The following is a 26218-nucleotide window of genomic DNA, read 5'->3' as shown; positions in this document are numbered from 1 at the left end:
ATATCCTCTGTGTCAGGATCCACAGTGTGAAAAACACTGCTCTATATGTTTTAAGTCTTTCCCTTCTCATCTGTCATGTATAAATATGGCCTTCCCAGGAGCTGTCCCTAGCATCTGTAAATCAAAACGTTCTACCCCTGTCTGACCCACCTCTGACAGCATAGAGGAGAGGAAGAGGAAGGTCTCATTCTGTCTTCAAGGAGGGATCCAAAGATGAGAAAGATGGGCGGACGTTAAGCAAAGGGAATTACCAGACAGAAATCACGTGACAGTCAGGTGTGGAGAAACAGACACCCATTCCCTCCTATTGACCCAGGGCCCTTTAGGAGGGAGCAAATATTACTGCCCCCCATTGTATAGAGAAATGACTCAAATTAAAAACAACAAATTAAAATATAATTATGGCTTGTTGTTCATTAATACAAGGATAGCAAAAGAATTTGCTCATGAGCTAATATCAAATATGCTGGGTGTAACATAAAATTTAAATACAAATATTTAGAAGCTCATGAATATAATTAATGAATGAAGAAATGACTAATCTTGGGAGAGCCTTGACCTCAAGTGGCTCTGGGAGTCCCTTCACACACTCATTCATGGAACGGGAGCCCCTTCACACACTCATTCATGGAATGGGAGCGCCTTCACACACTCATTCATGGAACGGGAGCCCCTTCACACACTCATGGAAAGGGAGCCCCTTCACACACTCATGGAACGGGAGCCCCTTCACACACTCATTCATGGAACGGGAGCCCCTTCACACACTCATTCATGGAACGGGAGCCCCTTCACACACTCATTCATGGAACGGGAGCCCCTTCACACACTCATTCATGGAACGGGAGCCCCTTCACACACTCATTCATGGAACGGGAGCCCCTTCACACACTCATTCATGGAATGGGAGCCCCTTCACACACTCATTCATGGAACGGGAGCCCCTTCACACACTCATTCATGGAACGGGAGCCCCTTCACACACTCATGGAAAGGGAGCCCCTTCACACACTCACGGAACAGGAGCCCCTTCACACACTGATGGAACGGGAGCCCCTTCACACACTCACGGAAAGGGAGCCCCTTCACACACTCATGGAACGGGAGCCCCTTCACACACTCACGGAATGGGAGTCCCTTCACACACTCACGGAATGGGAGTCCCTTCACACACTCACGGAATGGGAGTCCCTTCACACACTCACGGAACGGGAGCCCCTTCACACACTCACGGAATGGGAGCCCCTTCACACACTCACGGAAAGGGAGCCCCTTCACACACTCACGGAACGGGAGCCCCTTCACACACTCATTCATGGGACGGGAGCCCCTTCACACATTCATGGAAAGGGAGCCCCTTCACACACTCACGGAATGGGAGCCCCTTCACACACTCAAGAGAAGTACAGAGGGAGGTGCCCAGACCCCCACTCACGGCAGTAGTCGGAGCCCCGCCACTCAATGCACACATGGAACTTGTGGCACATAGCCACGTATACAGTAAGTGCCACACAGGGCTGCTGCACATACTTCGTGTCCCGGATCCACAGCTCACAGAACGACTCTGGGGAGACCTGGACAAATGTATTAGGCAGTGCTGCCCATCTTGGCGCCCCACATTCCAGGGCCCAGATGTGCCTCACCCTGCCCGGAAGAGCATGGCATCTCTGCAGGTGCCTGCTAGCCTCCCCAGCCCGGCAAGCCTCCCCATGCCGCACTCCACGGGCACCTACAAAGTGGTGGCAGTCACTGAAGGTGCGGTTGGACACCATGCGGAGGCAAGGCGAACAGTCGGCTGTGGCGCAACTGTCTGGGCGGAAGCGGGTCTGACCCTCTGAGGTCAAGGAGCTGGGCACTTGCCAGCTGTCCAAAAAGGGAGCAGGGTCCTCTGCCTCACCCACCACAGAGCCATCCTTCAGGGTGAGGTCGTTGGCTGCATCTCCATCACAGACACCTGAAGAGGGCACAACCGTCCTAATAGGTACAAAGAACACCGTCACCCCAGGGCCTCGGCGCTCTCTCCAAGCAGTCACCAGCCGGTTCTGAAAGGGGTCACTACCACCTGCCATGTGACAGATGAGGAAAGTGAGGCACAGGGAGCCAGGGCACATGCTGTGTAGGAAAGTGCACACCAAAATGTTTAGTGATAAAGGACACAGTGTTTTGAACTTACTTTAAAATAGTTCAGGGATACATGCAAACATGGCTATGCACATATGTATACTACATATACATATGTACTGTATGTGTGTGTGTGTGTGAGAGAGAGAGAGAGAGAGAGAGAGAGAGAGAGAGAGGGAGAGGGAGAGGGAGAGGGAGAGGGAGAGGGAGAGAGAGAGAGAGAGAGAGAGAGAGAGAGAGAGAGAGAGAGAGAGAGAGAGAGAAGGAAAATGTGAGCAGTAGTTCCATCTGAGTAAAAGGCCGTGGGAATCCTTTATTCTGCTTTTCAATCTCTATGTCTGACACATCGGAATGAGAAGCTATCCCCTAAGAACCTGCTCCAATGGAGGCTGCAAGCTAACCCTACCGGCTGTCTCCTTCCCTTTCTGGAATCAGCCATCCATTGGTCCCAACTCTCTTGCATTTGGATGTGAATGTGTGACCGAGGCCCCGCCAATGGAGTGTGAGTTAAGCTGATGAGCACCTACTCCCTGGTCCATAGATCCTACCGTCGTCCCTCTGCGGAGTTGGAAGCTCCCTCTGGACATTAATGAGCTCTAAGAAGGGAGGAATCTGGGCGTGAATTGTCACTAGTCATTTGGGACATCATGTTCTCAGGAAATACACTCCTGGTATGGTGGGCACTGAGGTGAGGGCGAGGATGTGGTTTATCTTTTCACGTGGCTCACGTGACGTGCCTCCCACGCCATCCCTCACCTCCAGGTGTGCCCTCAGGTCCAGATGCATGTTCTCCTGCCTGTGGTTTTGTTTGTGCTACCCTTCCTGCCTGCAATGCCTTCTCAAATGTCCTTCACCCCAGGGAGCCTCCCATCCACCTCTCCGCGACCTTCCTAGCTCTGTGCAATGGCTACTGGCGTGTGGTGATGAGTCACAGAAGATTTCAGCCGAGTGCCAAGGGGTCTTCTTTTCCGGTCTCTCTGATCTCACCGCTCCCTCTGTGCCTAGCAGGGGGCCCAGTGCATGTGTCAGGGGACAGTTCGGATAAAACAGACATGTGAGTGACCTGACCTCTGTTCCGGCATCTCCAACCACCACTCCCGCAAACATGGAGTGTTACTTGAGGCAGAACTCTTTGATTTAATTAATTTTCTTGACATTTTAGGTCTGGGTTTTGAATCACCAAGGGGTATCTCAAAGGTATCCCAGGGAGAACATGGCTTGCCTGGATCCTGACATCTTTGCCAGAGATAAACAGAATAAGATAAAGATGTGGTGGTGATGATTGTGGTGTTAGCGGTGGTGGTGGTGGTGGTGGTGGTGGAGGTGGTGGTGGTGGAGATGATGGTGATAATGGTGGAGGTGATGGTGGTGGTGGAGGTGGTGGTGGTGGTGGTGGTGGTGGTGGAGATGATGGTGATAATGGTGGTGGTGGTGGTGGTGGTGGTGGAGGTGATGGTGGTGGTGGAGATGGAGGTGGTGGTGGAGATGATGGTGATAATGGTGGAGGTGATGGTGGTGGTGGTGGTATAGAAAAGCAAAGAGGTTTTAGCAGCAAGAATGGAAGCTCCATAGAACAGAACTTCATCTGTTTTGCCTCCCAGGGGCTGGCACTTAAAGGAAGGAGAGAGACCGTGCCTGTCACCCACCAGCGCAATCACAGCAGCCTGCCATGAAGTGGCTGGCAGGGAGCAGCCACCTGCACCCAGGCTCTTCCTGCACTCAGGTTCCTAGTTAACACTTGGTCTTTAGAGAGCTCTGTCTGCAGCCATGCTGTGGTCTGGAGAACCCTAGCTGTGCATGTCACGGCATCTCTGCCATGTGCCGTCAGGCAGCCACTTGACCCCTGAGGCCCCGCTTCAGTGAAGGGGCCACTTCCCAGGGCTGCTGTGTGGGTGACCTGGAGTAAATAATCCTAATGAGTGCAAGTGTCTGGTGAAGGGCCCCAGCACATGCAGACAGGAAGGATCATCTGGCATTAGGAAGCCGTCAGAGACGCTGACAGACAAACCTGGCTGAAGCGACAATTGGCGAGGAAACCCTGCACTATTCCCTGCTGACGGCCTCAGCCCCAGACAGACATTAGGCCTTCTTGCACTGGCAATTCCGTTGGTCCCACCTCTGGCCTGACACCCTGTCCAAATATATCCTGATCCAAGGGAACCTTCCTGGTGCCAGCAAGGAACCAGGGAAGCACTGCCCTCCCCCAGCTGGGTCCCACCTCACCACACAGGCCACGGCCCTGGGCCTTGCTGGCTTTGCTGGCTTCCAGGATCATGAGTCCTGAGCTGTGGAGCCACTGGATCTGGATGTGTGAGGGTGTCCGGATGATGTACATGTGGCCTGTATCCTCGATTCGGAACCCATATCTGCTCACTGGCGGCCACACAGCCTGAGAGTCCACAGTCACCTTAAGGGGTAAGGAGTTGGGAGTACAGGTCATATCTGTCTGTACTCCCACATACGTGCCCACTCTGGTATCCACTTATCTATCCATCCACCTGCTTATCTATCCACACATCCATCCACCTGTCTGTCCACCTATTTACCCACCCACTCATCTATCTTTTCATTATCGTTCTGTCCATCAGTCTTTCTGACAAACACTTTCTAGGCACCTCCTATGTGCCAGGTTGTTTGGGGCACATGCATCCAAGGCATAGTCCAACAGAACATGGGAGAATTCTGAGAATATTTTACAGGCAAAACCCAATAAAACCAGAACTGTAACAGCAGGAGGCGGGCTGCATCTCACTGCCCACATAAACACGAATTCCCATCCTTTCTAAACACCTCCTTAATCACTGGCTCTGCTCAGATAGTTTCTCCTGGGAGATTTTCTCTACAGCCTGGGAGGTTAGGTACTCCCTCCCTGGTATCAGCTCACTTCTGCGCTGACCATCAAGGAGGATGTAGTTCCTGCCTAGTTAAGGTTACCACTAGAGTATGGTTTTCTTCAGGGCAGGAACTGTGTCTGATTCTTTGACTTTCCAGCACTTGCCTTTGGCCTTGGCATCGTTTGGGGGCTCAGTCATTGTCTGCTAAATAGTCAGCACACCCCAGTTCTCACAAACACTCAAGGCTATAGCTTCTATTACAAACAGACAAGGTTAAAAGTGTATGTAACGTGGAGTGAGAGTTAAGTGTTATGCTATAAAACTAAAAGAGAGAAAAGATTAAGATTATAAAATATTTATTATGATTTACCATCCTCCCTTCAGAAATAGACTATTTTACTAATCCTTTCACAAATTATCCAGCATGTGAATTACCGAGCTATAGGAAAGAAAACTTCAGTTCAGGAGCTAGAAAACTGTGACTTTGGGAAGGTCCCAACTTTCTGATACCTCAAGCCTTCCTATTGTAATGCCAAAGGCTTGAACTCCAGATTATGAGCGTGACCCTCCATATCTGAAGCCCAGGCCCCGGGGTTCTACAGGCCTAAACAGTTCTATAAGGAATAATGAGATTGAAGTGATCATTTAGAAGTCTCTCGAGAAAGACGAGCCCAGGACTGGACAGATTCATGGCCAAACTCTGCCAGAACTTCAACGAATTAATGCCAATGCTCCTCAAACTATTCCAGAAAACAGAGAGGGAAAGAATGCTACCAAACTCATCTTACAAAGCCAATATTACTCTCATGCCAAGTTGGCTAAAGAACATGACAAAATACAAAACAAAACTATAGACCAATCTCCCTCATGACACAAAAATCCCTCAACAAAGCACTTGCAAACTAATTCCGTCATACAATAAGCATATCCAATACCAGGATCGAATTGGTTTCATTTCACAAGAGCAAGGATGATTCAATGTATACAAGTTAATAAATGTAATACAGTGCGTAAAGAGACTCATGGGGACAAATCACATGGTCACCTCAACGGATGCAGAAAAGGCCTTTGACGAAGTCCAGCATCTTCTAGTGATGCAGGCCCAGGAGAAACTAGGAATAGGAAGAATGTACCTCAACACAATGATGACTAGAAAATAAGCCCATAGGCCACACTGTATTCAATGGAGGGAGAAATAAAAGCATTCCCTCCAAACTTAGGGACAGACAAGGGTGTCCACACCCTCAGCTCTTGTTCAGTTCAGTGTTTGGTTGTATCTGGAGCAACAAGGCTAGAGAATGAAACACAAGCAATGGAAACAAGAAGGTAAGCACAAACCACATTATCCCTCCTCGCAGATAACATAATCTCATATCCAAAATACCCCAAAGGCTTCATCAGGAAGTTCTGGGGCCTGACATTTCAACCACGTAGCAGGAAAGCAATCTCATTTTCAACAGCCCCCCCCCCAAAAAAAAAAAGCAGAAATACACTTAACCAAGAATGTGACTATATTAACAATGAAAAACTTAAGCATCATGGAAAGACTGAGGACAGAATGTGGAAAGAGCATCCACACTCACAGATTTGCAGGATTAATATTGTGAACATGGTTATATTACCAAGAACAATCTGTAGATTCGGTACAATTCTTATCAAAATTCTGTCTTTACGGAAATAGAAATTCAAATGGAAGCACAAAGGTCTCTGTATGGCCCAAACAATCCTGAGACTAGAAAGCCATGCTGGAGGCGCCACGGTACCCAACTACGAGTTATACTCAGAGCCATAGTGGAAAGAAAGAAAGAATGAATGAATGGAAAAACAAAAAGCAAACAAACCTGCACAAAGGACTAGAACAGAGGACCCAGAAAGGAACACACAGCTGCAGCCACCTCATTTGTGACAGACGTTTAAAACACACATTGAAGAGAAGGTAGTTCCTTCAGCAGATGGCGCGGAGAAGACTGGAGACCCACGTGCAGAAGACGAAAACCGGAGCTAAAATCACTCCCTGCACAAAACTCAAAATGGATCAAAAGCTTGAAGGTGCGCTGGGGAAAGCGGACACTGCTTCCTGACACAGGCTAAGACTTTCTGAAAAGAATTGCAATGGCCCTGACATCACAGCAAATTCGATACGTGACGTTTCATCAGATTAAAGAGATCCTGCACAGAGAAGGAAACAATTGCCAGAATGAAGACGCGGCTTGCAGAATGGGGTGAATCTTGCCGTTCATCTAAGAGGGAGATCAATATAGAGACTATCTATAGAACTCAAAAATTAAGCACAAAACACCAAATCGTCCAATCAACAAGAGGAAAACGAATTGGACTGTCCTGCCAGCCCAACGATGCCTGTAACCGTCTGCCCTGACATTAAAATGGACAAAGCATCCCAAATTAAATAACTTTTAAGTATACCGTATTTTGCTTTATTTTATTTTATTTCCTTTCATTTATTTTTTGAGACAGAGTCTCACTATGTAGCCCAGGCTAGCTACATAGAGGCAGCAAGCCTTTGCCTCCTGGTGCTGGGATTACAGGCATGTGCCATCATTTCTTAAAAGAGGGCGTCTCCCAGTCCCTGCCCCTAATTACAAACAAGTCTCGGGGCCTTACTCCTGCATACCCTGACCCTCTGTGGCCGGTGCCCTGCCCTGCAGGCCACATCTTTGTGATACTCACCTTCCTGTTGAAGCGGTCGATGGTGACATGATGGGCCAAATGAGTCACATTCAATACAACCAGACAGAATGGGGGCCAGTTCAGGTGTCCCTGCAGAAAGCCCAGCCTCATCAGTCCAGGGCCCCGCCCCCTCCCCAGTCCCCCTCCAACTGTGTGAGTAAAGGAAATGTGGGCACACTTGCAGGCCTGAGTAGATGGTACATAGAATCCTACCTGACCTCCTGTGAGCCCAGCTGAGGGAAAGAAGGGAGGAAGAGAAGAGGAAGGAGGAGGGAGGGAGAGAGGGAGGGAGGGAGGGAGGGAGGGAGGGAGGGAGGGAGGGAGGGAGGGAGGGAGGGAGGGAGGGAGGGAGAAAGAGGAAGGGAGAGTACTTCTCTGTCCACTTGGCTCCCAGGGTCACCCCAGCAAGCCCCTGCAGCTGGCACCTATGACCACAGACCACCACCTTAGAACGGCTCCCCCACTCCTCCATACCCGGTGTCAACTCTAGGGAGTCTAGAAAGCTACAGGGACTAGGAACAGTGCAGGTCCCAAGAAGGGCCAGGAGGTGGCACACTCCGCTCCACTCGTCCCCTCAGTCACCTGGCCTGATAAGGGGAGATCAGCTACCATTCCAGAAACCTCCTGGGAGGCAGAAGGAGAGAGAAAGGTGCCGCCATGGCCCTCCCCAGGACCTGCCCTAACGTCTGGCAGGCATTCCTTGAACTCCAGCTAACTACCCAGTCTCCCCTCTCAGCCCAGTTCAGTTCTCAGGCCCTGGCAGGGAGAAAAGCATGGGGCATTTACCAGGTTGGCACTCTTACAATCCAGGACATGGACGGAGATGATTTCGTCTGGGCTCTGGCTGAGGATATAGATGGCCTCCTTGAACAGGGCCGCATGGCTGCCATCGAAGGTTATAAAGCTCAGGTCTGGAAAGACTGAGCATCGGCCTGCAAGGGGGGCAGGGAAGAACAGGCAGATGGCCCCAAGGCCACCTAGGAAGACGGGCGGGTGAGTCAGAGATTCTGCGGATTGGAGAGTCCCTGGGGTCACAAGGGTAGGAGCCACAGTTAGATGAGAGTTCCCGTGGAAGTGTGAGCAAGAACGCAGACTGGGGAAGAGGCGTGCTGGGGTAGGGGAGAGAGGAGGATGGAGTCACTCACAGGCACATTCCCAGAGTGGGCAGCAGCGATCCCCGCCCACTCGCACAGCGAGGCCCAGGACTCCACAGTGAGGGCGAGCAGCGCCCTGGGGACAGTGTTGAGACCGGTTCACGCGCACCAGCTGGCCCTCCAGGCAAATGTGCCGGATGCAGTCTTGTTCAGCGATGGGCTGTGGCGCAAAGTGGGGTGTCGGCGTGAGTGCCCCTCAGAGCTGACGGTATTACCTGCCTCAGCCCTTCCAGAACAAGCCAGATTCTAGCAGGGCAGGCAACCGACCCTGAGGTAAAAAACTAGGAAACTGATGCCCCGGGATAGCTGGTCCCAATGGTCAACTTGAAACAACCACGAATCACTTGGGAGACAGTCTCAGTGAGGGGCTGTCCGGGTCAGGCTGGACTGCGGGTGTGTCGGTGGTGGGCTGCTTTAATCGCCTTAATGGATGTGGGAGGCCCAGCTTGACCGTGGGCAGCACCTCAGGTTTGAGCCCCGGACTGTGTAAGTGCAGTGAAAGCTGGCTGAGCAGCAAGCATGAGCATGCATGCATCTATTCTTTCTCACAGTCCAAACCACATTCTCATCCCACACCCCCAAAAACACACCAAGTCATCCAATGGGGCCCTGGACCCAAACAGGCGGGGTGGGACCCTGCTGTGGTTTCAGGGGAGACCTGGGGGATTTTGAAGTACCAGGAGCTTGAGATAGGGATAAGCAGGGTCAGGGACACTAAGGCCATCTTGCAGCAGAGGGTTTCGGAAAGGACAGGGGCCTTGACGAGCCCAGCCTACGACCATACGGTGGGGCCCATCTTAGTGGCAGGGAGGAGGCCGGGTCTTGGGGAAAGGATTCACAGCCACTGAAGAAGCTGACGAGTCACTCACCACACAGGTGGCAGAAATGTTCACGTCGACCTCCATCGATCCCTCTGCTAAGCTCTGGGCTGGAGCTGAGCGCCCTGACTGCTCCGTGGTGGCCTGCCTCACTAGATCCTCTTGGGGCTGGAGGCCTGCTGGGGTCCCATGGGCCTCTGCCAGCTGAGGCAGCAGAACCAGTGAGCTCTCCCGGGAGGCCGTCCTGGCTGATACCCGGCTTAGGGAGTAGGATGTGGGCACCAGTGGCCCTGTGCCAGCCTGGGGTCCCTCCGCCTCTGTCACCAAGGGGCTAACAGCATGGCTCACTACAGCTGTGAGCTCTGTGAACCCACCCTGGGCAGAGCCAGAGATGAAGGTGGGCGGAGTTACTTTCTTAGATAGGATGGCTGCTTTAGGGGTGGTGCTCTTCCGTGGGGCCACAGACACTGTGGGGGGCATCCCAGCAGTCACCGCTGAGGCTCCAGAGCTTGGCAATGTGGCTCCCAGAATTAAGTCTGGAGCCACAGCTGTTACTTGGGGTTCCATGGGGCTAGGTGAGTGTGCCTGGTCCTCCACAGCAGGCGTGAGAGGCACTGTCAGACTGAGTGTGTGAGCAGGTGGTGTCACAGTCGTGGCCACGGCCGGAGTGGTGGCCTGCCGCTGCGGTGGAGGGGTGGTGATAGAGCCTGGGGGGCCCGGTGTGGCCACTGGGGCAGATGTGCCCGCTTTAGCCAAGGGCAGGCTGGTGTCAAGAGGCAGGCCAGAGAGAAGCTGGGGTGGCCGAGTTGACTCTAGAGGAACTAAAGCTGTGGCCCCCAGTCTGTGAGCATCCGTGAATGGGCTGCCAGCAGCCAGGGTCCCTAGGGACAGCGCCGGAGGCCCGGGGGCTGTGGTGGAGTGTTGGGCTGGGTGAGGCAAGTCAATGGGGGCTGAGGTTGGGTGTGAGGAGACTGGCAGCCTCGTAGGCTGGCTGTGCCCAGGTTCTCCCTTCTCTGTAGCTGGCAAGACCTCCAAGCCCTTGGTGACGAGGGGACTGCCCGGAACCCTCTGTGTTGTGCTCACAGCCAGGGTGTGGCTGGAACTTGAAGTGCTCTGGGCCAGGACGGACGGGGACATCACTGTCTTATCTGTGACCTTAGTTACCGGAGTTGTCAGGTGGGACCCCAGGGAGGTGGGGGGCCTGGAAGTTGCTCCAGGGGAAGCCGCAGGTCTGGAAGAGGGGCCTGGTAGCCAAGAGGGCTGTAGGGGTGTAGTCCTAACAGGAAGGGAGTCACGACTTAGGACTGTCACAGCTCTGGTCATGAGCGGGAGGCGAGGTACAGGGGGGGACCGGGAGGAGACCGTGGTGTTGGGACTCCCTGCAAAGGTCGCGGTCACTTTGGTTGTCTCTGTTGTGCCAGATACAGTGCCAGATGTGGGTGTCTGCAGAGAACTGAAGAGGGAGGATGAGGACCCTGGGAGGTGAGAAGTGGCTAGGAGGCTGGCAGCCCCTTCCTCTCTGTCTAGGGCCTCTGTGTGGGGAGCAGGAAGATTAGATGCTGTAAGCCCCAGTGGGGGGTGCAGCGTGGGATGGGTGGGGCCCGGAGACAGCATTGGCCCCACGGGGGCAGCCATTGGCGGGTTGGGGGCTGAAGTCAGCGGGGCTCCTGGGACAAGGGCAGGCCCGTGGGTGGGGGCACTGGGAGGCTCCCGTGGGAGCTGCTGCTTGTCACTGGGGGTGGGTAGCGCTTGACCAGGTGCCAGGGTCTCATTGCCAAGCGCCTCCGTGGGGCCCTGCAGGGCTGGCTCCACACCTGGGGCAGACAGGAGAAGAGGCTCCTAAGGAGGGTGACTGCCCCTAGCGTCCCTGGGGGGGGGGCAGGCCTGAGGGAGGGGGCCGGAGGACCAGCACTCTAAGCAGTGGGGCAAGCGTGGCTTCTGAGGACAGGCAGCCACGGTCTTTGTCCACAGAAGCCAGCGAGGCTGGACCCTGTGCATCGTTTTGCTAAGCCTGGCTCCCCTGTGCAGTCAACATAAGACCCCAAGCAAGACCTCCACCCCTCCCTCCTCCTTTTCCTGAAGCGAGGGCCGGACAAGGCCTCGCCAGCTCTGAGGTTCTTTCCTTCTAGGGCTCTGTGCTGACTCGGCTGCCCTAGGACCGGGGACCCTGAGCCCCTCTTCCCAGGAGCACCCTGGAGACGTGAAGGAGTCGGAGTCGGGAGGAGGAGGGAGGACACCAGGCCGCTTACAGTCTTCCAAATAGACACATCTCTGTGTGACTTCATCGAGGACCTTAGGGGTGGGGCACACAGGGACACAGCCTTCTACCCTAAGGACAGAGCAGGGAGCTGGTCGGTGATCAGAACACAGTGCTGGCCCCCCTCTTCTGCCTGGAGAGCACACAGGCCCCGCCCTTCCTATGGCATGTGCGTGTGTACGTGCTTATCACGCACACTCCCATGTAAGGCTCTATAGAGACCTGGTCACATGTGTGTACGGTAGCACCCTGCCCACACTCTCGTGCCCTGGCCAGCAAGTGTGGCTATGGGCACACCTGTGCATATGCTCAGGCTCTCCACATAGGCCCATTATCACACAGCCCACGGGCCCTTTCCAAGGCTATAAAAAGCCAAGATGTGTACATATCGCATACACACATTCGCATCCATGTGGATGCCCACAAGTATCAGCTTCCACACCCAAGTGTGTATAACCAGCTCACACAGGTGTGTGAATATAGCTGTGTACAGCCCATACACACTGAATACATAAAAAAAAAAAAAACACAAGGTTCAGCTATATCCATACACATCGCGGGCCAGTACACAATCTGAGCATGTGACATTTATATACGGCACACACACGCTGTTGTGGTCTGCATGCAAACCCTCCCCCATGGATTTGCCACCATGCCTTCACACAACAATGGCTGAATCCCGTCTTAAACTGTGACCACAAATCAAACCTTCTTCCCTGCGGCTGCTCTTGTCACGGCAGTGAGAAAAATAACGAAGGCACACACACAAAAAACAGATTTCCCTGACACGCACAGTCCTATACCCACCTTAGTACACACCACTACACACAGCCACACATGCATGTCTACACACATGCTCACAGTGCGCTCACGCTCTGTTTCACAGGCGCTGACTCCATGCCCCCTGCCCCCTGGCCTTACCTGGGCACATCCTGGCAGCTGGCTGCCCATGGGTCCCGGCAGGTTTGGAAGCAGGGGCTGGCACAGGCATCATAGTGCCACTCGCAGATGGGGTAGGCGGCCCCCAAGGGCTTGGCATCTGGAAAGACAGTCCCCTCCGAGTCACTGGGCTGAGAGACTGAACACCAGACCCACCCGGAGTTACTCCAGTCAGCCCGTGCCCCCCCCCCCCCGCCCTGTAGTGAGGACAATGACAGTGGGCAGAAAAAGAGTGAGAAGCTGAGGTCCTGCCCGCTTCTCGGCCTGGTGCCCCAACGGTGCACTTTAAACTCGGGGCCAGTATGTGTCCTAAGCAGGAAACAGAAGCCAAGCGCTCCATGACCCTCCCCGCTTCCCGCTCACTTCCACACAGGCCACGTTTTTCTACACTATGCAAGTGGCCTGTGGCAGCGGGCAGGACCCAGGAAGTTGGCTAGGTCTCCACCCACCCCGCCACCACTCCCTAATCTGCCAATATGGACAACATCAGATCACCTCCCATTCCAGGGGTAGCCACCAGGGAGCACCCCTCCCCTCTCCAAAAGGATGAGGATTCTGTTCCTTGGGGACACGCAGAAGGGAAGAGGTCAGGAAAAGCAGCTGAGTGAGGCAGACACCCCACTTAAGAGCAACAGCAGGGCAGACATTTACCCAGAAGGCGGAAGAGCGCACCGCCACGAAATGCCTCTGTGTGTTCGTATGTCCGCAGAGCCAGCTTAAGGCCTGATGAGTGGAGGAAGGAGCCAGGCTTTGCCAGGGACTCCAGAGCCACCAGGCCGGCCTGCCATGTCCCCCGGTGCAGGGAGAAAGAGGCATGCTGTTGGAAGGCTTCACCACCCTGCCACTTAGCCATCCCTAGAGACCCGTTGGCTGTGGTGTGCAGGAAGAAGTTGGGTCTGTCCGCCGCCTCCAGGGACACAATATCAGGGTCTGCAGAGCCACGGGAGTTAGGTCAGTGTACACAGAGAACCAGATTTGGGGGGACGCAGCATACCAGCACGTGTCCTCACACTCAGTGGGTGGGGCTGACAGCTCCCTGGGGACTCGCTGGATCCTGTTCCTGTCACTGCGCCTCTGACCTTCCTCCCCATCCTCAGTCTTCCTCCTTCTGCTCACAGGCCACCCTCTGGTCATTCATCTCTTGGGACTAAGGGGGGAGGTTACAGAAGCCCACAGCTGCCCTCTCCTGTCCTGTCTTGCCTCCCTTCAACGGGGTCTGGCGATTCAGCAACTTAGTGTCCTCATCACGTCCAGTGCTCCCCATTTCTTCCTGTCACTGTAAGTTTCCGTTTCTCAAGACCCTAAGCTAGCTCGACCCAGGCAGACCCCCCACATGGGGCTCTGAAGCGCTCTCTCTCTCGCTCTCTCTCTCTCTCTCTCTCTCTCTCTCTCTCTCTCTCTCTCTCTCTCTCTCTCTCTCTCTCAGGTCCTGCTGTGGGGCTGGAATGCCTGCTGGGCAGGACTAAGTCTCTTAACGTCTCTAGTTCCTGTGCCTAAGGCTCAGAGAGAGGGAGACCAGGAGAATGGAGGAGAGAAGGGGGTGGGCACAAAGAGAGGGGGAAGAGAGAAGGAGAAAAGAGGGAGGAGGCCAGAGAGAAGGAAGAGGGAAGGACACAGGAGAAGGAGAGCAGCTGCCTCTGTGACTCTCTGAAAACACAGTCGGGGACAACGGCCTGTGGGGGTCCTGTCCTAGGCAGTTTAGGGTCACAGAGGTTAAGAAACTAGTCTGAACTAGTAACAGAGCGTGGGGCTGGAGCCCTGTGGGTGGCTTCGGACTTCAGGACCCCCCCTCCCCCGTCTGTCTGTCGGCACTGCCTTTCCTGAGAGGGCTGGACTGGAGCCAGAGGGTGGGCCTTACCATGGGCCTTGGCCTTGTACAGAGCAGCTGTGAGCAGGAAGCTTGAAATGTCCCCTGGCGCCAGGTCCTCTGCCCTCACAAGGCCTATGTCACCGTCTACGGCCTTCGCGGCCACAAGAGTGCCGCCACCACCGCCGCCGGCCGCCACGCTGGACAGCTGGTAGGGACCCTTACCTAGCGCTGGAGAGGAGAGCCCCTGTCATAAGCCCCACGGCCACCCATCAGAAGTTGAGGAGAGGCGGGGTGTCAGAAAGGGACGTTTTTGGTGGCTTCTCATCCCAGACCACAGGACTTTAGTGGCTGTGACGGGTCAGGAACCCCAGGCTAGCAGCCCCTGAAGGAGATGGACCCTCCCTCAGTGCCTAAGCCATCGCACAGGGAGCCCGTGACAGTCACCCCCATAAGCATGAGCCGTTACCGTGACAGACGTCACTCCGCTAGGGACCCCCACCCAATCCCAGGGGGTGCCAGCCAGGACCTCAGAGCTCAAAGTCTGTGTCTATTTATCTCTTGCACATGTCTCATTTTTGTTTGGGAAGGGCTTTGGCTATAGGGTGGAGGGGATGTGGGTGTCCCAGACAATTGTGACAGCTTTATAAATGATCTTCCTGCCTCTGGTGTGTCCCATAGCTGTCTGGGTCACCTTCCCAGCCACTCTCCCCATGCCTAGGACAGAATCTCAAGAACACAGCTTTAATTCAGGGCTCTTCCACACTGGACCCGTGCTTTGCCCACTACCCCACCAGGCCTCCTGTCACACTGGACTTCCTGCTTCATTGAAGGAGCCACATGGCTGTCCTAACTCATCTCATCGTGCTGTCCCACACCCTCAGAGAAATCCTTCTCCTCTCCTGCCTTCAAGACACCTACTCAGTCCCTGGAGAGCAGCTCAAATGTCACCCACCTCCTTAGGGAAGTTCTCCTGCACCCTTTCCCACCACACTCCCCTCCATGCTCTACCAGCTCTTGGAGCAAACACACACCAGTCACAGCTCTGTGGTGTGGATCCCATCTGTGTCCTTCATTAGAAAGCAGACAGACAGTGGAAGTGTGCTGGTAAATGGTCAGCAACCAGCTCTCAAAAAACAGATAAAAAGTGGGTCACATCGGCTGATTTCGACGGTGTGAACACTCAAAGCAGTGACCAGTTTCAACCAATGCAGGGTTCAGAGCACACACATGGAGTGCTCCCATGTACCTCTGTAAAGGTCCTCTTTCCCAGCACCCCATGAGGCCTGGGCCACAGAAAATGCTGGGAGAAAAACGAACCAAGAAATGGGTGAGTGGGTGGGAGGGTGGGTGGAGGATGCTAGAAGCAGCTTGTCCTTTGCAAGTAACTGACACCCAAAATGCCGCAGAGGGGGAGAACTGCTGCTGAAATGTCTTGCCTGATGTCACAGGGACCCTCCTGTCCCAGGAAACGCCGTTTTCCCAGAGTCTGGGACCATCAGCTGCCCCTCGGAACGGCCATTAGGCAGGACCGTCTCTCTGAGCTGTGATGCTGCAGCCTGGTCCATCCAGCCCTTCTCTCACTGATCCCTGATCTTGTCTCTCGTTTCCTTCCCATAAGCCATAGTTGTTAGCTCTTAAACCTGGGACAAATGGCTAACTGAGCCGCCTAGTGACATATCAAAGCTGATGCTGGCTGCCGGGTCCTCCCAGCATACCTCAGTGCCTACCTGTTGTAGCAGCAGTTCTCAACCTGTGGGTCGCGACCCCTAGGGGGGTCAACCACCCCTCACAGGGGTCGCCTAAGACCATCTACATATCAGATGTTTACCTTATGATTCACAACAGTAGCAAAATTACAGTTATGAAGTAATTGTATGATTGGGGGTCACCACAACGTGAGGAGCTGTATTAAAGGGTCACAGCGGTAGGAAGGTTGAGAACCACTGTGTTACAGGGTCCTCCTGGCTGGCATATCCCACCCCCTACCCTAAACTCGTCCAGCCCAGGGGCTGGGCTGCCCTTCCCCCAGCTGCTCTGCCCTGCATAATCCAGCCGTTTCGGGTGTACCAGTGCTTTCTTATCCTCTTACCTTTTGGCCCCTTGGCTCCTGGCTCTCCTCTCTCCCTTCCCCCCCCTCTCTTCACATGGCCTGGCTCAGGGTCATGCTCACTCTGGACTCTTCCAGATGCCTCTGCCTCTAACTGTATTCTCCCTCGATTCACTCTAAGCCTTCTCCTCCACGGTACCGAGGGACAGACATTATCTCCTTTTTATTTCTGGTTTTTCACTCAATAGTCTTGCTGGGAAGACGCTTCCCAAGCCCAAATCAGCATCAAAATGTACACGAAGCCTATGCCCACACCTACACAGGCCGGCTCCTGCAGGGTGCGCTGGGAGGAGATGTAGGGGATTAGACGCTAGGGCACTGAAGACCTCCAGGACTCCACCTCAGCCCAAGTGGGCCAAGTTTGATGCTGAGAACTATTCTGGCGGCCATCTTGCCACCGCCCATTCAACCTCTGATCAAACTGATTAAGTGGCTCTGATACAGACACTAATCTCCCTTGGTCCTTAGCAATGGCTTGTCTTTTCATCTCCATTAATACTCTAGATGTGCGTGCATATCTTGGTTCCATGAACTCTTGAGTATTTGAAGATCCCATCTAGGTATTCAGCAGCCTTCCTCAGAGAAAGCAATCTGCACCTGCTTTGGACAACTCGGGTCTTCAGAGAACCCTGGTGACACTTGATGAGCTTATCGGGCCCAATCAGAAACACTGTGGGGCAGACACACTAACACCAGTGGCTTCCTGCTGCCTGGTGAAGCCTCCCTGAATGATGAAAATGCCCAAGAAGGCTGCTGTCCTGGGCCTCACATGGGGCTGCAGGAACAGCTGTGGATAAAGTCCTGGACGTCCCTGAGCCTTGTGCCATCGGGACTCTGCATCACACAGTCCCTCCTGGAACAGTCTCAGCTGTCCCAGAGCCAGCAGCACCTCAGGAGGTCAGCACTGATGTGGCCCAAGGACAGAGTTAGCAGTGCCCCAGTCAGGCCCCGGCCCCCAAAGGCTCCACTTAGGGGGAAATCTGGCTTACCTTTGTTGAAGAAGTCACAGTCGTACGCTAAAGAAGAAAGGAGAGATTTCCCATTAGCATGGCACCTGGACCCAGCCTCCCCTCATCAGAGACTGGATCTGGCCTATTTCCAAAACTCCAAGATTGAGGGATGGACTTGGATCCAAATGGTTTTTGGTTTGCTTGTCTTTTGAGACAGCATTTCTCTGCATAGCCCTGCTGTCCTGGAACTCACTCTGTAGACAAAGTTGGCCTTGAACTCAGAGATCTGTCTGTCTTTGCCACTCAAATGCCAGGATTAAAGGTGTGAACTACCACTGCCTCGCAGATCCATGTGTCTTAAAAGAAGGAAACATAGTGTCCTTCCTTGCAACCCAGCACAAGGCTCAAAACCTGGCTTGGAGTAGCACTCAGCAATGTGATGAATGAATGAATGAATGAATGAATGAATGAATGAGCAAACAAACGAAGGAATGTTGGACAGAAGAGTATGTTTTGTGTGACCATAAACAGAATATGAAGATGTAGGAGTGACGATGTAGCCTAGTTGGCAGAGAACTTGTCTAGCATGTACAAGGTCCTGGGTCCAGTGGTTCTCCAGCATTGCATTATCTGGTGTGGTAGTGCACACCTCTAATCCCAGCACTCAGGAGGTGGAGGCAGAAGTATCAAGCTCAAGTTCATCTTTGGCTATATAGGGAGTCTGAAATAAGCCTGGACTAGAGATCCTGTCTCAAATACAATAAACGGAACCAAAGTGGAGACGCTCTGACTGGGTATTTTGCAGAAGAGCCCCAAAGAAGGAATGCAAGCATGAGACAGAAGTCCCTCAGCCTTGGATGAAACGGGACAAAGGGCCGCAGGATCCCGGGCTCCAGGATCTCCACAACCCCTTGTGCAGTATCTGGCTCCACCAAAGCGCTTTTAGGCAGGAAGGAGCCCCTAAAGCATGGACCCATTGCGCCCTCTAGTGGATGATCTGCATCTGTCCAGTGGCATCTCTTACAGATTCCTCAGTCCACCAGGGGTGAGCAATGAGGACCTTGCCAGAGTGTGTCAACCAAGAACAAAACTATGAGGAACCAGCTGGGCACACCTGGGATAAAGGCTGAGGAAGCATCTGCCTCACACACAGGGATGGTGTGAAGAGAGTCATCAACTCCTCTTTACACCCTAGACCCACAATCAACACATTTGGTTGTACCCTCTTGCCATCATTAAGGACCAGGAGATGAAGCCAGGCATGATGGCACACGCCTTTAATTCCAGGAGTTGGGAGGCAGAGACAGACAGGTCTCCATGAGTTTGAGGCCATCCTGGTCTATGTAACAGCCAGGACTACATAGAGATACCCTGTCTCAAAAATCAAAAACAGAGTGAGGAGTGGGCTTGCCATAAGCCTACAGGCAAGCACTTGCTTTTCCTCATTTGTGGACGTGGAGTGCTGAATGGTAAAACTCTGAGGTGGGGCTGGGGAGGTGACTCGGTTGGTAAAGCGCTTGCCTTACCAGCATGAGGACCGAGTTCAAGCCAGTGTTAGGGAGACAGAGACAAGGGGGTCTCTGGGGCTCATTGACCAGCCAGCTTAACAGCTACACACTGATGCAAAGAACACTTTTGCAGCTGGGCGGTGGTGGTGCACGCCTTTAATCCCAGCACTCAAGAGGAAGAGCCAGGTGGATCTCTGTGAGTTCAAGGCTAACCCGGTCTACAGAGCAAGATCCAGGACAGGCACCAAAACCACACAGAGAAACCGTGTTTTGAAAAGAGGAAGAAGAAGAAGAAGAAGAAGGAGGAGGAGGAGGAGGAGGAGGAGGAGGAGGAGGAGGAGGAGGAGGAGGAGGAGGAAGAGGAGGAGGAGGAGGAGGAGGAGGAGGAGGAGAAGGAGAAGGACAGGAAGGAGAGGAAGGAGAGGAAGGAGAGGAAGGAGAGGAAGGAGAGGAAGGAGAGGAAGGAGAGGAAGGAGAGGAAGGAGAGGAAGGAGAGGAAGGAGAGGAAGGAGAGGAAGGAGAGGAAGGAGAGGAAGGAGAGGAAGGAGAGGAAGGAGAGGAAGGAGAGGAAGGAGAGGAAGGAGAGGAAGGAGAGGAAGGAGAGGAAGGAGAGGAAGGAGAGGAAGGAGAGGAAGGAGAGGAAGGAGGAGGAGGAGGAGGAGAAGGAGAAGGAGAAGGAGAAGGAGAAGGAGAAGAAGAAGAAGAAGAAGAAGAAGAAGAAGAAGAAGAAGAAGAAGAAGAAGAAGAAGAAGAAGAAGAAGAAGAAGAAGAAGAAGAAAAAGAAGAAGAAGAAGAAGAAGAAAGAAACATGTTTTCAGGGACGTCTGTCCCCATCTGTCCCACCTTTGACTGGCAGGACTTGCTGTTGATCTGAACAGCAGTCATTTTAACGTGTTAGCCAAGGACTTTTCCTTTAAGTTACATCTAGTTGTTTACTGGGGGGATGCATGTGGCATGGCATACATGTGGAGGTCAGAGAACAACCTGAGGGCGTCTGTTCTTTTCCTCTGTCACAGGGGACCTGGGAATGAACTTGGCTGGTCAGGCTTGGCAGCCATCTCACTGGCCCAGGATTATTGGTTTTAAAATACCTCGTGTAATATTTCTCACTTTACCTTTAAAATCCCTCCTTGCCTCAATGTCCCATAAACTCAGTGGGGTCCATGCATTCCCATTGTAATATTTTGATACCCACTGAAAACCTTATTAATCTTTGGAGAAACTATCTCTGCGTTCTTTAGGTCAACAGCTAATCCTGCTTTAATGTGACATTCTAAACATATTCAAATCAATACAAAAAGTTCATAATAAACACAACATCAAAACATTAAAATAAGCAGTAACAGTGTCCCACTGAGCCATCATGGAACCCAGACCCAGGGAAAACTGTAACCCTGACCTTTGATATTTGTTCATCAATAATTCTTTTGCAGCATTTTTTAGTTTTTAAAGACACTGCATTAAAACATTATTGTGTTGGATCACTGAACTTTCTGGTGTCCCTATAAATGCCACACCCCTGTCAAGTGCCTCACCTGCTTTACCTCAGTTCTATAATTATTACACGAGACAACACACATGCAGCATGTCATGGTAGGTCCTCCATAGACATGTGTGTCCCCCTCCTTCCTGAAGGGTGGTTACCAGAAGCCAGGAGAGGGGAGACCCCACCAGGACCCAGCGTCTGTGCTGAAGGGTCTCAGGGGAGCAGGCAGGAAGAAAGGAAACAAGCGGGGGAGGGTGCTCCCCCATCTTCTCCCTGCGGTCCCCCAGCCTGGAGCTCCGGGATCTATTAACAGCGTTGTGCGGCACCACACCACACTGCAGGAAGTTTGTGTCACTTCGCGTCCTCCGCGGCTGTGAGGTGGGGACTTGGCTTTGCTCCTGTGCTGTGGAGAAGGGATGAACCCCGGCCCCAGCTGGCAGAGCTGGGCAGACCCAGAGTCTTCCCTTGTCAAGCTTGGGCACTCGCCACTGTCCCGAACACAAGGTCGGAAAAACCCCACTGTGGGATACTGGAACCTAAGGGAAATGACCTTAGGTTTTAGGAAATTAACCTTCTACACATTTTATTTCACCTTTTACTTCTTTTGTGTGTTTTATGGTATATATCTATACTCCCAATAGTGTATGTATATAATTGTGTGTGTGTGTGTGTGTGCACATGTGCCTGTGTGCACGCACAATATTTCCATCTCATAGAGGTGTCGATCAGCAGTATCCACAGGCCCACACTGTTCTGAGTAAACAGGACCTCTCTCCACAGCTCAGCTGACAAAAGGCTTTTATGTTCATTATCCTGTTTGAGCTTACGGAGAGTTAGCTAGAGGCTGTCTATTCCTGTTTTTCAGGTGATAAAAACTGAGGCTCAGAGGAGTTGAGCAGCTTGTCTGAGGTCACACAGCATGCAAAAGCCAGTGTGGCCCTGGAGCCCAGGACTGGGAACTCTCAGGATCAGCCCCTTCAGGGATGAGCTCCAGCCACCCCACTCTCCTGCATGACCTCAAGCATGGTATCCACCCCTTTCTTGCCTCTCTTTCTTTACCACAGGCTCACCAATTGCAACACAGGACTATACCGCCATGGGGGTGTAGACTGGAACACTCACGGCAGAGGCGGGGGGTCCGCCAGTCAATGACCACCCCGTGCTGGCAGCACTGATGGGCGTAGGCAGACACGCTGGCACAGAAACACTCACAGTCACCACCTCGGCTGCAGCCGCACGTGTCCGTCAGGCAGTTTGAGTAAAACCATGTGACATCAACCTGGGGAGGTCAGAGGATTCCGAACGTCAAGCCTGCATCCTTTCTGCGACAGCACCATGTAAAGATGGCCCCAGGTAGGATGAGCTGTCCGCATGGAATCAGCCCAGGATGCTGGACTCGGGGGGACTAGGGAACCGACAAAGCACAGACAGAGTGTGACCTGCCCAGCCAGGCTGGAGACACAAAGGCCAGGCTGCAATGGTCTTTGAAGCCCTGGAGGAGCCACGTGGACCTGAACCCCGGCCTCCTCATCCCATGGCGGCCGTGAAAAGGCAGGGGTGCAGCAGGGGGTCAGTGCTCACTCTGCAACAGAACTTTGCTCGTGAGCAGGGAGAGCCAGGTCTAGCTGGGCTTGCGGAGAGCAGAGGCTTGGCTGGCTGTCCCGGGGTGGCAGGGACTTGGGGAAGGATCATCTCAGCAGAGCAGAAGCAGGAGAGGGGAGGAAAAGATCCCCCCTCTCTCTGTTTGTTTTTCGAGACAGGGTTTCTCTGTAACAGTCCTGGCTGTCCTGGAACCCACTTTGTAGACCAGGTTAGCCTTGAACTCACAGAGATCCGCCTGCCTCTGCCTCCCGAGTGCTGGGATTAAAGGTGTGCACCACCCCCAGTCTCCCTTCTTTCAAGGGAGTCTTTGAGAAGGAGAGGTCCTTGGAAGGTGGGAGGGACTTAGGAGGGGCCGAGGGGGGCCCACTTAACACAGGCACTCACCACGGGGTGGCAGGTCTCGAACACCTCACTGAGCAGAATAGCACACTCCTTCCTGGCAAATGGTTCTCGGACAGGATTCAGGACACACGTGTCCCGGGGGTCTGGGGTATCTGGGCACTGCAGGATAAAGGAAGAGCCGCACTATGGCACCGAGCAGAGATCTCCCTATCCCTCAAGTGCCTGTGCCTGGTCACAGGGAGGCCCTGAGACTGCCCTCTTGGTATCCACATCCTTGTTTAATCCCCTCCCCTGGAGAATGGGAGCAGCCTCCAACCTGCTCCCAACAAACAGAATACCAAAGGTTCTGGGAACACACCAGGTTGGGTATCTGTGATCACATGATTGCATCAGATGAGGTCCCAGAGCCCACCTCCCTGGGAGTCTGTCCTTTACTGGTTGTGAGGAAGCAGGCAGCTATGTTAGGAACCCACGTGACAAGAAGTGAGTGGCCTCTAAGAACTGAGGGTGCTCTCTGGCTGACAGCTACTGAAAGCCAAAGGTTTCAGACCTACAGGTCCAGGAGTGGAGATGACCCACAGCCACCCACATGTGGAGCCTCTGGGTGAGAGCCCAGCCCTGGATGTCACCTTGAGCGCAGCCTGTGGGACACAGAGTAGAAAACCCATGTTCTGATTCCTAAGCACCAGGAACTGAAGTGTTGCTTAGTGGTCTCGAGTTGACCACCACTGTTACACAGCAAAGGGTGGTTAACACATGTTTCTCAGAGCTGGTCCTACTTCCCCTGGCCTATATTATTATGCACTGCCTCCCCAGCATGCCTAAAGTTATAAGCAATAAAGAAATATGGACTGGTGGGGAGGGGATTCACAAATAAAAAAATCAGTCACCCATTCAGTTTTTCTAAAATGGGTGTGGGTGCCATGCCCAACTGCTCTGCCTCCCCTCTCTATCTATCCTCCTGCAAAGAACAAGATGCACTCAGTGCAGGCAAGTGATATGTATAACAGTCATATCACAATTCTCCATTGCTGCACCCAAGGCAGACATAATTAATCAATCACAGACCTTAGATCTTTTTCTCAGTGACACTTTGCAGGCAGCCTCTTGGGACTGATGAGAGTTGTTAGGGGTCCTCTCCTGGAACAGCCCCCTCACTTCAATGGAAGACTAAGTTCATCCAGAAAGCCCAAGATAAGACAAGACAAGAAGTCGAGTTTCCTGCTCTCAGTTTAGTGCAGTTCCCCCGACAGCTTGGCAGCGTCAGGCACCTTCCAACCCTCAGGGATGCCACTATGCTTCTGCTCATGGTCTCCCTCCAACACAGCCTATCTGCTAAATTCCACCCTTGGCCTCACCTTCTCCACGATGCAGTCGCTGAGGACTGCCTCAGCCTACAGGATTCTCTTCTCTGTTGTCCTAGCTAGTGCCGAAAGTGGTGATGGTGGAGAAGGTGGACCAGCCTGCCAGGTTCCACAAGCCCTGCCTTCCACACGAGGGGGCTCCCTTGCCTAGCATAGGAACCCCATCTTTTCCAAACATTTTACCAGTCACATTTGGCCAAGGGCAGGGTGGGCAGGGACAGAATTTCAGGCTACGAATACCAGTCAGAGGCAGAGGGCATTCCCAGGAAGGGCTGCACACCAATATTGCTGCACACCGATATTGCTCTCCCCTGACTTGGACCCAGGATCCATATGGCCCATCTAAGAGAGTGAGGGGCACCGGCCAGCTGGAAGTCCTTACCTCCACTGCAGCCCAACTGCTGCCGAACTCCTGGGGGTTCGTCAACTCCAGGTTCTCTGGGGTCCTCATCTCATTGACAGTTTTCAGGTCAAAGTTCCCACAAAGGCCCACCAGCTGACCCTGAGGGGGGGGGGGGTCCCATGTCAGCTGCCGGTACAGCAGGGCTGAGCTGCAGCACCAAGGCTGCTGATCCAGGACAAGGGTGGGGAGAACGCTTTAAAGAGGGATGGGGCAAGGCCAGAGAGAGCTGCCAGAGCAGAATGGGTAGCAGTGGACAGGAGGGGATTGTGATCCTCTCAGGCCCTCAGAGAGGGACATCTCAACCAAGGGCAGCAGCAGCCTGCCTTAGCCCTGGACAATGGCGGAAACCGTGGTGCTCAGGTCTCACGACTACCTGCCACTGAGGGCCGGCCTGCACGTGCACAGTGGTTCTCTGGTCCCATAGGAGGGTGATGTGCTCCCGTGGGAAATGCACCAGTGTGAAGAAGCCTGCTCTCCAGATGTGGACAGCCTGCTTCTCGTCCAGGAAGCTCTCAGGACTCTAGAGAGACAGAACGAGTCGGTCCTGAACCCAAGCGTCCCTCAACGCCAAATCAACCAGAAGTGGTCATGAGTCATTGCCCAGCTCCGGTACCTCACTAACACCTCTCCCTTCCTCCACCCCATCCGACCTCTGCTCCTGCCCTTCACAAAGAACCCAGTCAGAGCTTCTGCCTCAGCGGCACTATGGATCCCAACCCTCTCCCGCCTCATCACCACCAACTGTACACTGTCCGCCAACCTTCCCCAGCCCAGGCCCTTACTGGATCCCCCGAGTCGTCATCGAAGATGACCAGTGAGCTGCCCACATTGATGGAGATGGACTTCCTGCAGATGACGCCGGAGCTGTAGCAGTTCACATCTTCCACCATCACCGAGAAGCTCTGCTCTGATGTACTCTGAGGGGAAGAAGAGAAGCCGGTCCAGCCAGGGAAAGGACTCGTCCTGTGAGAAGCACAGGAGAGGAGGCATGGGGGCTGAGGGCTTTTCCACCCTTTGTGTGTTTGTGTGTGAGTGTTGGTGTGGAGGTGCATGTGTGTTTGTGTGTGACATGGTGGTAACCCAGGCAGCTCTGTGCAAGCATGCATGCACGTGCAATGTGGAAGCCGGGTGACCACCTTGGATGTTGTTATTGGATTCTGCCCTTCTTGACAGTGAAACAAGATCTCTCACTGGCCTGGAACTCACTAAGCTGGCTAGGGTGGGCCAGGGAGCCCCAGGGAGATGCCTGTCTCGGGCTCCTCGGCACTTGAACTACAAGTTCAGCCCAGCTTTTATGTGAGTTCTGGGGATGATCTCAGGCCCCTACACTTGCAAAGCAAGATCTCTACTGACCGAGGAACTCGCCAGCCATTAACCTCCGTCTCATCAGCTGTGTGGCTTTGGGCAGCTCATTTCAGTTCTCTGACACTCAGATTCATTTTCTGGCTGCCTAGTGCCGTGTTTAGCAGGTGGTGACTTTTCCAAAGGGTCTGAGGGATGAACGAATGAGTGAATGGGTGTAACGGGAGGAGAGGGGACTGTCTTCAGACAGTGTAAGCGCTCTGCGGGAAGCTTGCGGTACGGAAGGGCGGACACACATCACTTATCATGCAGCGCTTCCACTCCTGAGGACTAAGACATCGGTCACACAAGTGTTGGCTGCAGCACTGAAGGACTGCAAGCGAGCTAAAGCCCATCCATCCCCGTGCGGCACAGTACTCTCTGCGTGGAACGTTCCAACTGGCATTAAAAATGACATAGCGCGTACTGGCAGTGTGTGATAATACCCCATGGAAAAAGGAAACCGTGGAGTCTTATTCGTGTAAACTAAACAG

General features: G+C 53.4%; 1 protein-coding gene across 1 annotated transcript in view; it reads right to left on the bottom strand.

Moving 5' to 3' along the window:
• The window catches only part of Otog (otogelin), a 71968-nt gene that overhangs the window by 11937 nt on the left and 33813 nt on the right, over positions 1–26218 (bottom strand). The window contains exons 26-42 of the mRNA XM_076542832.1: positions 25166–25300; positions 24757–24903; positions 24363–24482; positions 22659–22775; positions 21795–21951; positions 17718–17744; positions 14670–14849; positions 13463–13741; positions 12794–12911; positions 11865–11944; positions 9667–11429; positions 8789–8957; positions 8430–8575; positions 7644–7733; positions 4345–4528; positions 1734–1954; positions 1436–1574 (exon numbers count right to left, since the gene is read on the bottom strand). Of these exons, the coding sequence (XP_076398947.1) occupies positions 1436–1574; positions 1734–1954; positions 4345–4528; positions 7644–7733; positions 8430–8575; positions 8789–8957; positions 9667–11429; positions 11865–11944; positions 12794–12911; positions 13463–13741; positions 14670–14849; positions 17718–17744; positions 21795–21951; positions 22659–22775; positions 24363–24482; positions 24757–24903; positions 25166–25300 (4072 nt within the window). The remainder of the gene's footprint in view (positions 1–1435; positions 1575–1733; positions 1955–4344; positions 4529–7643; positions 7734–8429; positions 8576–8788; positions 8958–9666; positions 11430–11864; positions 11945–12793; positions 12912–13462; positions 13742–14669; positions 14850–17717; positions 17745–21794; positions 21952–22658; positions 22776–24362; positions 24483–24756; positions 24904–25165; positions 25301–26218) is intronic.

This window comes from Peromyscus maniculatus, chromosome 1, assembly GCF_049852395.1.
Source record: "Peromyscus maniculatus bairdii isolate BWxNUB_F1_BW_parent chromosome 1, HU_Pman_BW_mat_3.1, whole genome shotgun sequence".
Lineage (NCBI taxonomy): Eukaryota > Metazoa > Chordata > Mammalia > Rodentia > Cricetidae > Peromyscus > Peromyscus maniculatus.
This window is presented reverse-complemented; position numbering and strand designations above follow the sequence as displayed.